This window comes from Epinephelus moara, chromosome 8 (assembly GCF_006386435.1).
Source record: "Epinephelus moara isolate mb chromosome 8, YSFRI_EMoa_1.0, whole genome shotgun sequence".
Lineage (NCBI taxonomy): Eukaryota > Metazoa > Chordata > Actinopteri > Perciformes > Serranidae > Epinephelus > Epinephelus moara.
Window position 1 is genome coordinate 39505390 of NC_065513.1, and position 13303 is coordinate 39518692.

Below are 13303 nucleotides of genomic sequence, written 5' to 3' on the forward strand. Positions count from 1 at the left end.
AGGACGCCTCAAGGTGACTGGAGAAATTTAACTCTAATTGACAACTGGGTGGCGCTATAACAACAGAAAAATGCTTAAAAATGGCTAAAATGTGACCGATCGCTGTGGCTCCCCCTGTGGACCAATGTTGTTGTTTTTTCTAATTTTTGGTATGACTAAGTCATGGTATGGTATGCTGTACATAATCACGGAAACTGTATGGACTAGTTGATATGTTTGTAGTTTGCTATGGCAACAAAATTATTAGCACATTTTAGCAACAGTAACAAGCTAAGACACTGTTAATAAGGAAGTACTTGTTTGAGGACATTGGGACTTTATTATTGTGGACTATTTAGTTTTTTTTTTAATACTTATCAGGTCCTACTGATCCCAAATACCTAGGAGAAATAAAAAATGCAAACAGTTTGTAGTTTGTAGAGGGGGCGGGGCTTCTCCTCTCTTTGGTTCCTCCTTTTCGACAGGAGTGATCCTCCTGTCATGTCTCCTCCTATCTTTGGCCGAGTCAGCTGGTTGGACTGGAGCTCTGATGGGCGTTTCGTGTCGTGTTTACATTTTTTTCCATCATCCTCTCACCATTTATCCATCTGCAGGCAGCTGACCGCGGGGACAACACGACACTGCAGCCGGGAAGCGAATGAGCATCACCGGGGAGGCGTTAACGACAGAATCCGCCTGTCCCGGTTCACGGTGACGGTGCTGTTTCTCTCTCGGTGCGTCAGTCCGTTCATTTGACTTTGAAGCAGCTCCGTCTGGATCCGTGAAGCATCTGCTGCTCGAGACATGAGCGGAAGACTCGGGGACCTCAGTCCTAAACAGGCTGAGGCGCTGGAGCAGGTGAGTGCTGCTGTAATAACGTTATTAATAATTGTGCTGTATATTGAAGAGGCCTGTCATTATACCATAATTCTCCTTCTTGGTGTCTCTGCACCTGTTGCATAAAAATCAATATAAGGTTTATTGCCCAGTAGGTTTTCACTCACAAGGAATTTGCTGCATATAATTAACATATTAAGGGGAAATAAAAGTCAAAAGCTGCAAAAGTCAAGAACATAAACTAGAAAAATATTCTAAAAAATGCTATTGAATTTGTACAATAGAGCTTTTAGAGAGAGCTGAAAAGTTTTGTGCAGGATGCAACAATATTGATTATATAAGCTCTGGTACCTCTTTCTAATAAACCACCCTTTATAAAGAGTTTATAAGCTGTAATTATATACTTATAAATGGTTAACTAATCATTTAATAATGCTTTATAGATCAGTTATAAGTTTTTACTGAGAACAACTTTTGGTTTCTAATAACTGTTGACTTTCTCAGGACTGCTACTAATAATTATTTTCATTATCTTCTTGAGTAAGCGATGAATTATCGTGTAAAATCTCAGAAAATAGCGAACAATGGCCTTTAAAATTCCCCACAGCCCAGGGATATCTATTCCCATAGCTCATTTAGTCCCATCAACAGTCTGCATGTGACAAAGAAAAGCATCAAATCCTCACAAATATTTGGCATTTTCACATGAAAATGACTAAAACTGTTAACTGATTGTCAAAGTAATTGCAGATTAATATTTAGTTGATAGGGTAATCGACTACTTGCGTAAACGCTGCAGCTTTAAACTGTCACCTCCTCTTTTTAATGGCCTGTAACTGATCTGTAAAACCTTGGTACATTATTTATTTATGTTTGGACAATTAATAAAGCCATTAGTTACACCTTCAGTGTAGGATGCCTTCTCAAAGCAAGGGCGTAATTTTCACTTAAATAAGGAGGAAAAAAAGGATTTAAAAAATGATTAACCGATTACCAGAATTGCTGTTACTTTTCTGTTTATTAGCTACTTAATGAAACAATTCAGTGTTTAAACTCTAACTGTTAGTCTAATAAATAAGATGCCACAATTACTATCAATCAAAACTAAGGCAGCAAATGACAGTGCTCCTTTTTGATGACTTTAACTCTATTTCTGTTATAATCTTTTTGAGGGGCATCGGTGGCTTAGTGGATAAAGCAGGCGCCCCATATACAAGGCTGTCAGCAGTCTCAGCAATGAAACCAACATTTTTGAGTGGTGTCAAACTCATTTTAGTTCAGGGGCCACGTACAGCCCAGTTTGATTTCAAGTGGGCCGGACCAGTGAAACCATCACATCATAAGCTATAAATAAAAACTCCTTCAATTTATTAAGTGTAAATTAGTTCATTCAGAAAACATCCATTTACAAACCAGATGATGAACAGCCTGCAATATCCTCAGAAAAATTATCGGTCGACTACTCACTTTCATTACATGTGCACTTTTTTCATAATTTTCCTTTAAAGCAGAAGCAGTTGAAGAAGCAGGTCAAGTCATCCCCTGCCTTATAAACCATTTACAGTCTGGAGTTTTGTCAGTGCCTCAGCAGCAGGGTTCCACCTACACTGTTTTAAGATAGAAGTCTGATACAGATTCTTTTGTACTGAAGCTGCTGGTTGACAATATCTCACACAATGTTCAGTATCTTTAAAATCTGACCACAAAAAGTATTTATAGTTATTTTAGAGAACTGAGAGCATGATATTTTCTGAGAAGGTAATCAAACCGTTAAAATCTCATACCACTGCAACCCTAAGTGGAAGGTAACTATATTTACAAGTACTGTAGTAGAACTTTAAGTAACTTGTACTTTACATGAGTATTTCCACTCTTTGCTACTTCTTTCCCACGACGTTTCGGAAGCAGATATCGTACTTTTTTACGGCTACATTTTATTTGTTATCTTTAATCCCAAGGTACACTGCAGATTCAGATTACTAACACAAAATATAATTCGCAAATGTACCGTCAAACTTCAATTATTGTTAATTAATAGCATTTTATATGAGGTATCTACTCACTGTTTAAACTGCTCCTGAAATCTGAAACCTCTCCGCCTTCAGGTGCATCAATATTAGGTGTGCAAAGTCATCTAGAGGGCTGGATTGGAACCTTTGGTGGGCCATACATACAGGGCACTTTTTATTTAGGCCATTGTTGTGTTAGGGGGATCCACCATGTGATATTATCACTATAATCATGAGTCATGATATGACTCATGATTATAGTGATGTTAAATATGTTGCAATGTATGTCCCCTGAAGAAAACTTTGAAAACTTTATCTTATTAGATAAATCTGATGTTGACAGTCTGTTCATTTCACTTCAGACAGTTTCTTTTTACAGCAGCTAATGTAGTGGACATTAGCTGCTGTAGTCGATACTTAGCACTGTGTGACGATATGATACTGCCAGACAAATATCGCACCACTATGCTGTATCGATTTTTCCCCCACCCCCATTTTATATTACGTATCAGCCGTCACAGTGAAGTCATCAGCTGCAAACTCTTTATAAAGGCTGTCCTATGTCTGTACTTTATAGTGCCTGTGTTTATTGGTCACTTCCACACCACTGTTTTCACATGATTCATATGTTATAAATAGTCAGATTTACTGTGATTCATCATAAAACTAAAGTTATCTGAACTTGAGAGGAAATCTGTTAGCTGTGCATCTACATGGCCAAAGCTGTGTGGACGCACCTGCTCATAGTATTGTAACCATAATTATGGCACACATTATATTTTTGGGTTAATTATTACTTAAGTTACTGTGTCATTTATTAATGGGTACTAACAGATTCAGCATTATTGAGTTACTGGTAAATTATTATGTCATTGTCATTATAGTACTTTGTGTATTGTTTCATATGTATTTTCATGAGCGGTGTTTAAGTGGAGTCATTGTGCTCCCTTGGTTATGAACTAATTGGTTCCTACCTGCCCTTGTTTTATGGGGACAGGTATGAGTGATAAACAAGAGAGAGTGCCTTGTGCTAAACAGTGAAGAGAAGTTGCAGCACCCCAAATTGGGATGTGTTAGTACTGATAATGATACATATAATTTAGACAAGAGTGCGTTGCCAACTTTGTGGCAACAGTTTGGGAACTTTCCTGTTTCAACATGACAATACACCCGTGCACTTCACTGTACCTGACATGTCTGCACAGAGTCCTGACCTCAGCCCCATCCAACACCTCTGGGATGAATTTAAATGTTGACTGAGACTCAGACTTTGTTGCACAACATCTTATTAATGTTCTTGTGTCTGACTGGGAGCAAATCCCTGCAGCCAGGTTCCTAAATGTTGAGGAAAACCTAAAACCAGAAGAGCAAAGGCAGATTAGTGCTCGTGGTTTCACAGTTCTTTGAGTCTTTTCCTCAGCAAACATAACAAGAATATATTGGTTGCAGCTTGTCAATTTTGAATATTTGCAGGTTTTCTGCGTCTTATATTATAGCAAACTAAATATCTTTGAGTGTTTGACTGTTGGTCCGACAAAACGAGCAAAGTAAATATGAAAACTGGGGCCAAACCAAACAGTGTACCAAGAAAAAAACTGGCAGTTTATTTTGCAGCTCTAATGCTCAAGTGTCCTCACACAGGTGTCCACATACTTTAGGCCATGTAGTGAAACCTAAGTGGTTTTGTTTTCTACCCATGCAACACATCTTTACAGGCATCCATTGTTCAACATTACATTAATTAGTCACAAGTTTGAGCAGCGTTAGGAAATAAAACCTGCTAATCTGAGATCAGTGAAAAGCTTTAAACAAAGGAAAATGCTGCATTTGTTTAACCTATAGGTTCAAAACTGTGTCTGTAAGGACTAAAATTTCCCTCAAAGTCTCTTCTTGTATCAAATCCTCTTTTGGTTCATCTACAAAATGTGTCGATCACACGTCTCTTCTTCTGTCCTTCCTCTGTCAACAGTTTCGAGAGAGGATACAAGACATTCTTCCTCAACTTCCTGCACAGCATGACCACTTCCTGTTACGCTGGCTCAGGGGTGAGTTGAAAAATCGTGAGGCATCTGCTGCCTTTACCCTGACCACAGCTTGAACTCGCACAAACAGCAGAACCTCTCCCATGATGATCCCTCTGCTTTAGTATAAAATGTGTGATGACCTGCTGTTAAATATTTGCATGCATTTGCAGGGAAAATCTGTCATTGGTGTTTTAATTGTGCAAAAAGCAGAAGCTGCAGTGGTTTATTACACGAGAGGACGTGGTGCAACATATGTAAACACTCTTGTTTGCAGGGCTTGAGAAATGGACTCACATGGTTTTCACGCCGGAACACGATGCTCAAACCACAAGTGAAACAACGCACCTGGTCTGTGACTGGTTACTCAGCAGATAAACTAAATCAGGAAGACACGAGTTTTTTTTAACTTCCCAAATAAGATGTGACTGATTCCCCAATTCTGATTTTCCTCGGGTGAGCTGAGGAGAGGTTATCATAGGTCATAAAAAGCACTGAACTAAGTTTACGTCTTAAATTTAATTTCAGAAAGTACCCTATTTGACCGTGGTCTGTCAGGAGCTATTTACCCAAAAACTAAAAGTGGTATTGTGGTAAAACATCAGACCATCTGCAAACACTATCACTACTACTTGGTACAGTAGCTGGGAAGCTCATGGTGTCATCAATTAATTAATCAATCTCTAATTTTTCCACTAATCATCTGTTGTAATCCATGTTGTAATAATTTGATTAATCATATCAAAGGAAAATTATTGGTATAAACTGCTGAGAAGTTCTGAAAAAAATGTGATATGGTGAGAAATAAATCTTGGCCTCATCGTCCCTAAAATTTAACCTGGTGAATGCTGCAGAAGCCCTGATGAGTTTACGCGTTCAGACTCTGGAGGAAATGTGAAGCAAGTGATTAAAGGAGGCCTTGTTGTGATTAGTTCTGCAGCAGAGGTCTAGCACTCTGTGTCTCAGGCTAATCCACGGCTAATCGCATTAAAGGTGCACTACGATGGAAGACAGCCCGTCTGCCAGGAGACATTCAGCTGTCGTGTTCCTGTTGCTCTTCTGGGTTCAAGCTCCCTGAACGTTCCCTCCAAACTTGTTTCGTAAGAAGAGTTCAGGGGCAGTAAAGGCGCATTGTTCTCTCTAATGAAGCCGAACTAAATGATCATGGCGGCGGTGAAGTTCAGCGTCACAGCTCCAAACACAGACAATGAGGTGTTTGTTTGGCCAATGTACGCTCTGAATGGTTCAAGTTATTTTCCTTTCAACGTGAATGTAAAGATGATTTCCATTCAAGCTGTTTGAGGACAGCTCAGTGCAGTCCACTGATTTGAAACAAAAGCTAGTGAATAAAATGACAGTGAGCACTAAGGAGCTTGACCTTGACCATGTAATTAAGACTCGAGGAAATGATGGTGTATTGGAATGACCTCTAGCTCACCTAGTAGAGTGTGCGCCCCATTTAAGCTGAGGCCTTTGCAGTGGCAAAGGCTCAATTTCGACCTGCGGCCCTCTGCTGCATGTCATTCCCCCTCTCTCTCCAACCTTTGCCGTATCTCTTAAGCTGTATGATCAGTTACGTCTTCACAAGCTTGTGTGTGTCTGCTACTTGCCATCTAAAGTTTGTACTTGGTCAAAAAAATCTGGCTTTTGATCAATGTCTGAGCCCCATTTTACACATTTTGCCACCCTGTTATATCTCCATGTGCAACACAAACACATAAAGGCAGCATAGCGTCATCTCACTAAGGGTGCTTTCAGACCTAGAGTTGTCTTGCTTTGGTCTGAATCAGGGACTAATTTTGTTACAAAGTTGTATAATTGCCTAGAGTTGGTTCATGTTCTCACGGCAGCATTTACAAGCGGACCAGATCAAATGCCTTGTGTGAGAAAGCTGCTCTTGATTGGTCAGAATTTCCATGTGGGAAAAATCCAGGAAGTAAAGCAAACGTTGAAGAAGAGTACACTTGCAAGATAAATGTGACACTTTCTAATGTCACAATGGAGGGACAACTACGCAGGCTGATTTTAGCGCTGCTCATCGTGGACTATATTGCTGTCATTGTTCATTTTAGTCAAACCATACAGTTTGAAAACGAGGCGCGGCTCCAACTAGAAAACAATGTTTTGATGCATTGGATGTGCTGAATGTGCATATTAAGGCAGTACAGGAGGAGGTGCACATTAATAATCCTCCAGGACTGTAACATGCTCATGTTTAACCCAAACAATGTGTCATGTGACTGCAGTTGCTTCACATCCAGGTCGGAACACCACAAATGAACCGCCAGACCGAGACCACCTCTTCAAGAAGTTGATTGAACTGAACCAAACAGGGCAGGTGTGAAAGCACTCAAAGCTTGACACAGTACCACAACTAGAAACAAAAACATATGATTGGTTGACGCTTCGCCGAGTCATTGGAACGCTGAAAAAGTTTAGTCCAGCTCAACTTTGATTCGTAGCTCCCCATCAACAGCGACAAGTGTCGGGTGTCAGTTTGTAGCTTCATGTCACCAGCTCTCATTGAAAATGACTAGTAGCCTTTAGCTTTTCTTTGTGTGAACAGCATTAACACTAGCTGCTAGCTTGGTTAGCATCTATGGCTGTATGGCATGGATGTATAAAGAGACCCAATACAGCTTTGGAGGCAGGCTTCTGTTCATGCCTATGAAAGTTGCTCAGTGGCACATGAAGCCAAAATAGTTCAACTGCTGCGTATAAATCACCCAGATGATCAGCACTGCTTCCGCAACATTGGGTCCATTAAGCAAGCGCACTACAAACCAAGCAGCTACTTCTGGTTTAGCGCTTAAATGGGGATAAAATGATTTCACTGAGTCGTTCTTTTGGACTTTTCAAATGTTATTGAACCAAATGGATCAAATTCTGACAGTGAAACAAGTAATTTCAAGGAGGTTGTTCTGCTCAACTGGCATCACGTGACAGACTTGGAAATTGTAGTTTGGCAACAGGTAAAATTGGCTTTAAAGCCTGGCGCACTTCCTTGGGGCCTGGTGTTACAGTCTATGGTTAACTGTGATCATTTTCACTAGCAAAAAAGGGATTAAAACTATAAAACAAAATGCACTTACTGGAAAAACTGAACATCCCACTCTTTGGAGGGTCTTTTAGTACAACCAAACCAAACTTGTAGTACAACTTTTTAGGCGACTAAAACGTTACCTTTCATGACCTAAAAATACACTGAAAAATCAACAGCTACGGCTACGTCTATCATTTGGGAATGTGGGATTATGTCATGGTTTTGTTTGCTCAAGAGGCCAATCAAGGAGCTGCAGTTTTTTGGAACTAATGCACTGGCTTTTTCCAGCCCTGGAGGTTGCTGCTTGGCCAAATTCAAAACTAAGTTAGGCCTGGTTCAAAATTAGATTACAATTCACCAGTTTATGTGCAGCAAAGCAAAGCTACTTGATGGATCTGAGCCCAGCTGCACTTGAGGCCTCTTGAGTTGTCTGTCCATCACTTCTTGTGTACTCAATGTTTTTTGTTTGTGAAAATATGGCTTCCTAAACAGCAAAACTAAAAGGTTTCAAGAACTGATTTTGAGGTGAAGTAGCAGCTTGCCGTAGAGAAAAGCATATCCAAAATGAAGTTTTAAAACTATCTCGGGTCATGATCTAAGGTAAACTGGGCGTAGCTCTATTCATTCATTCTATGTAAAGGTGTCATGTTTCTCATGATATTGTGAGTGAAGTGATTTATATCACAAAGCCTAACTGTGTGATGGATCCAGTTTGACCCTGTTTCTGTCATATGATAGACATGAGTCTTGTACTCGAGGCCAATGACCCTTCTCATTTCCTTAGTGGAACCAATTAAACAAATGTCCTCTAAGTCTACCCTCAGATGAGTTTCACTCCATACAGTATTTATCTCTGACGAGCTTCACCATGAGATAAAGGGCCTTAAGAGATAAAGGGCGAGTCAGGTAAATGACACCAATTCAGGCTGTGACTGGTTTTAAACTGGCATATCAGTTTCACTGGATTATGTCAGGACACTTTGGTTTACATTTTGTCCTGTGAAACTGATTTTGCAAGCAGCAGCTTTTTATGAAAACCACTGAAGTCTGGTTTTAGTCACAAGACAGTTGTTTGGAAACATCATGGTCACATGTATTCTTTCAGACATTTTGATTACTAAAAATATTGTGACTCTTTCCTTCTTCCTTTGACTTTAGCTTGTGTTCTCTTCACATGTAGCCGTTGCAGCATCTTTAGCTACCTGTGCAGCATAAAAGATATGTATATTTTTGCTGTCAACTGCCAAAGAATGATGCCTTCACCATATCAGTCACGTAACATGACATAATGTCTCGCCTATGTGTTATCTAAGTCTTTCTTAAAGGTTGAAACCGAGGGCCACGAGTGTGATGATTCAAAAGACCACACCATGGTCACAAAGTGCACTGTTGCTGCATATTTTATTAAACCTGCACCAGTGCTGTGGGAGATAAAGATGGCATCATTACAGTAAATCTTATCAGATAATATCCTGACTGAGTTTGTCCTCATATCGGCTACATTATGCAACTCTATCACAGTTTAAAGGGATGGATCAGATCTTTTGAAGTGGGGTTTGATGAGGTACTTCTCCATAGATAATGTAATACCTGCAGTAGATGTTAGTCGACACGCCCCCAGTTTGGAGACGCAAAAAGAGCACCACCACATAAGTCTAACAATGTGCTGCTGTGGAAAGGGGCAGCAGCAATATCAGTTTAGGTGTACACTATATCTAGAATATTTAAGCAGCTGCAATCAGACAGTGGTTAAGTTGCTATAAAGCATTCAACCAGACTCCATTGAGAAAAACAGTAATTTAACACAACAGAACATGGGAGCTGCAGGTCTGCCGCTGCCTCGATCAGTTAGTCTATTGCATTATTGTGTGACTCTGACACTCAAAAGGGTTAGTTTGGATTCACCAAAGTCACACAATAACACAAACAAAGTAACTGATGGAGGCAGTGGTAACCCAGCAGCTCCCGTGCTCAGTGAGCTAAAATGACTGTTTTTGTCAATGGAATCTGGTGGCTTTGACGAGAGCATACATGGGAAACTGAGGCCGCCGGACAGGGCTGTCTGTGGCAAGGTAAAGCAGTGACAACATTCAAAATATAGCATAGGGCTGGGCGATACGAAGAAAATCAAATATCACAATATTTTTGACCAAATATCTCCGACATGACTTTTTTTTTTTTTTGATAAATAATCACCAGTTATGTGGATATAATGTAGGTTCAAAAATTAAATCACTTCACTGTATTGCAGTCTTTAAAACCAGGAAAAGACAACACTTAGAGTATAACGATATCCAAAATCTAAGTCCATATCTAGTTTCATATCACGATATGGATATAATATCAATATATTGCCCAGCTCTAATATAGCGTACACTTAAATTGTTAGGGTGTTTTTTTTTCTGTTGGACTTTTTTTTTTTTTTTTTTTTTAAATCAAGGTTTATTTTTCAGTTTTTATAACAAACAATACAGTCAATGCAGCAGGCAATGGACTCATAACAGCAGCAACATTCAGCAGCCCTCCCATTACCCACCCACGACACAGACCCTTCCCACCCTAAACTAAATGAATGAAGGAGAAAAGAATAACTAAAAAAAAAAATATATATATATATATATGTGTGTGTGTGTGTGTGTGTGTAATATTTTTTTTTAAATGAATAAATAAAAAAATAACAAGGGGAAAGAGGATAAAAGAGATGTAGATCTGAATTGTGACTTACTCAGTTTCTGCTAGCAACTGAGCATCCGATTCCTCCACAAAGTCTAAAAAGGTCCTCCATGTTGAGTAGAATTTAGATACCGTTCCTCTCATAGTGTATCTAATTTTTTATAATTTCCAAGACTGCATGACCTCTCTTATCCAACGTGCAAAAGTAGGGGGTGAAGCCTCCTTCCATTCGAACAGTATCAGTCTCCTAGCTAGTAAAGTGGTGTAGGCCCTGTTGGACTTTTTTGGTGGTTAAAATTTGTTTTGTCCACAGCAGTACATTTCTTGGCTGCCCTGGCATTATCCCAGCCTGCTTCTCCAAAGTGGGGGCGTGCTGACTGACATCTGCTGTATCTAATACACTGACTATGGATAAGTACCTCATGTAGCCCCAAGATCCAAACTATCCCTTTAAGATAGTGTTATGTCAGACCATCAAATATCTGCATTTGCACAGTTATCTAAGGAGCAACCCTGGGTTTGATATAACCTTAAAAACAAAGAAATGTCTGTTCCACTCCTGAGAAATAATTACACATAACCTCATTATACAGTTGAATACACTTCTATGTTATAAGCAGCAGGAGACGCACCCATCCATTCATCCATCCAGTGTGTATATCATTAGTTTTTAGACCTTATAAATTACTGTTATTATCCACCATCAAGATGATCTGATCAGAGCATAACAGTTATTATGAACTTAAAATAACACACAGCCTGGTCATCTGCCAGAGTCCGCTCTGTGCTTTTGTAATATTAAGTCACTATGCCCTAGTTAAGGTGCCAGACTGCAGCATTAGGTGCAGAATAATCCACTGCAGGAGTAAGTTGTAAGTCTCCCTTCAATACCACTGTTGTGCCTTTCCACCAGACTGTCAGCCAGAGCTAATCACCTTAGATAGAGTATTAAGACAGTGAACTGTGTGTCTGCTGTGTTCTGGATCAGTCATACTGACACAGTGGTTTTCATACATTAGAGAAGAAGACGTCTTTTGGATGTTATACAAGTTTATTCCCAGAGGGTAGCAATGACAATTATACAATTTAAGAGATACTTTTGTTTTGATTCTTGGTAGGTTTTTTAGCATTTCCTCAAAATTTGTTCCACTGTGTCATGTGTGGACGGAGAGGGCACCATGGAGGATTAAAAGAGACTTTTACACAAGTCTTGTATAATTGTTGGCATGCTGTTCACATTTTCATGCAGCAAGGCATCACCTCTATACATGGGCACCGGCACTATCCACTAAGCTACCGACGCCCAGATTCTGTTCATTTTAAAGCTGATATCGGCTGATACAGATGACGTGCCCATATTATCGTACATCCCTACTTTAATATAATGTTTTGACGCTATTTTAGTCAGACAACTCACATTTAAATGTTCAATTCAACAGCAGAAAATAGAGTTTGGCGTCTAGACTCCAGCCTCATCACTCCCCACAGATATGTTTACATGAGATATTGGGAAGTGATGATTAAATATTTTATTAAAATATTCTATTTTGTTAAATAGTCCGCCAAATTGGGAGGGTGTGTTTTGTAGATGACATGCAGAGTGATGTATGATGTGTGTTTATGAATCAGTGTAGCTTGAATTGACCGTCTGAAGTAGCTCACAGGCGTCGCTCCATTTGTCAAAAAAAAAAAAAGTGTTCTTGTTTGAACAAAGATGCCTCAACTAATGCTTCAAGAGGCAAAACAATGAGACAGGAATATTAGTTGCTGCACTTTATTAAATGCTACAGTTGTAACTGTAACAGTGTGCTCCAGACCTTGCCCTTCCAAATCTTGCTTATATTTGTTGTTGTTTCAAAAGTTTAATCTCTTAAGAAGATTAACGCTTTCACAACTTCACAGACTGAATGATTGGCACATTTAGCCCTTTTAAGGAGTTCAAATATGATCACCAGGGCCGCTCATGAGAGATTAAATGGGGAACGCTTTGGGGTAGGGGGAGGGGACATGGAGAGACCCTGTGTCCTCATGTGAGGACATTGCATTTTGGGTTTACTTGACCTCGTACGTCATTCTGCTTAACTCAGACCTATCGTCCTCGTTCGTGAACACTTTTCTGTGCCATCTAGTGGTAGTAAGAGTACAATACACTAATCCATGTAAAAACAAGATGGCAGCCATCTCTGCCAAGTCAGTCTGCAGCCGACCCTGACACAAAAGTCGACATGGTCCAAAACCTGATCACATCTAATGGTGGAAACATGTTTATTTATGGTTAATAATGTTTGTAGTTTGATATGGCAACAAATTTGACTAATTTTAGCATTGGTAACAAGATAAGACACTGTTAGTTAGAAAGTACTTGTTGGTAGACATTGGGAATTTTTCATCAGCTGGGACTTTATTATTGTCTCATTTGAGGATATTGGGACTTAATTTATTATCATTGACAATGTTTAGTTTTTTTTATACTTATCAGGTCCTACTTATCTCAAATAGCTAGGAAAAATTGAAAACGCATACGAAACAAATGTTCGGGTCTCAGGAGGGGGTCTGCCCATTGGTCCGACATCCCATTGTTCCGATCATATTAAACCCATTGTTCCGAAGTCCCATTGTTCCGAAATCATCATGATGCCCTGTGGTTAAGGTCTGGTTAGGTTTAGGCACAAAAACCACTTGGTTAGGGTCAGGAAAAGATCATGGTGTGGGTTAAAATGAAAAAGAAAGTGACAAACACA

At 39.5% G+C, this 13303-nt stretch overlaps 1 protein-coding gene across 1 annotated transcript in view; it reads left to right on the forward strand.

Annotated features, from left to right (window-relative positions):
• Positions 1 to 498: 498 nt before the first annotated feature.
• LOC126394628 (SEC14-like protein 2) overlaps positions 499 to 13303 on the forward strand; it is a 30477-nt gene continuing 17672 nt past the window's right edge. The window contains exons 1-2 of the mRNA XM_050051559.1: positions 499 to 837; positions 4795 to 4870. Coding sequence (XP_049907516.1) covers positions 784 to 837; positions 4795 to 4870 — 130 coding nt within the window. The 5' untranslated portion in view covers positions 499 to 783. The remainder of the gene's footprint in view (positions 838 to 4794; positions 4871 to 13303) is intronic.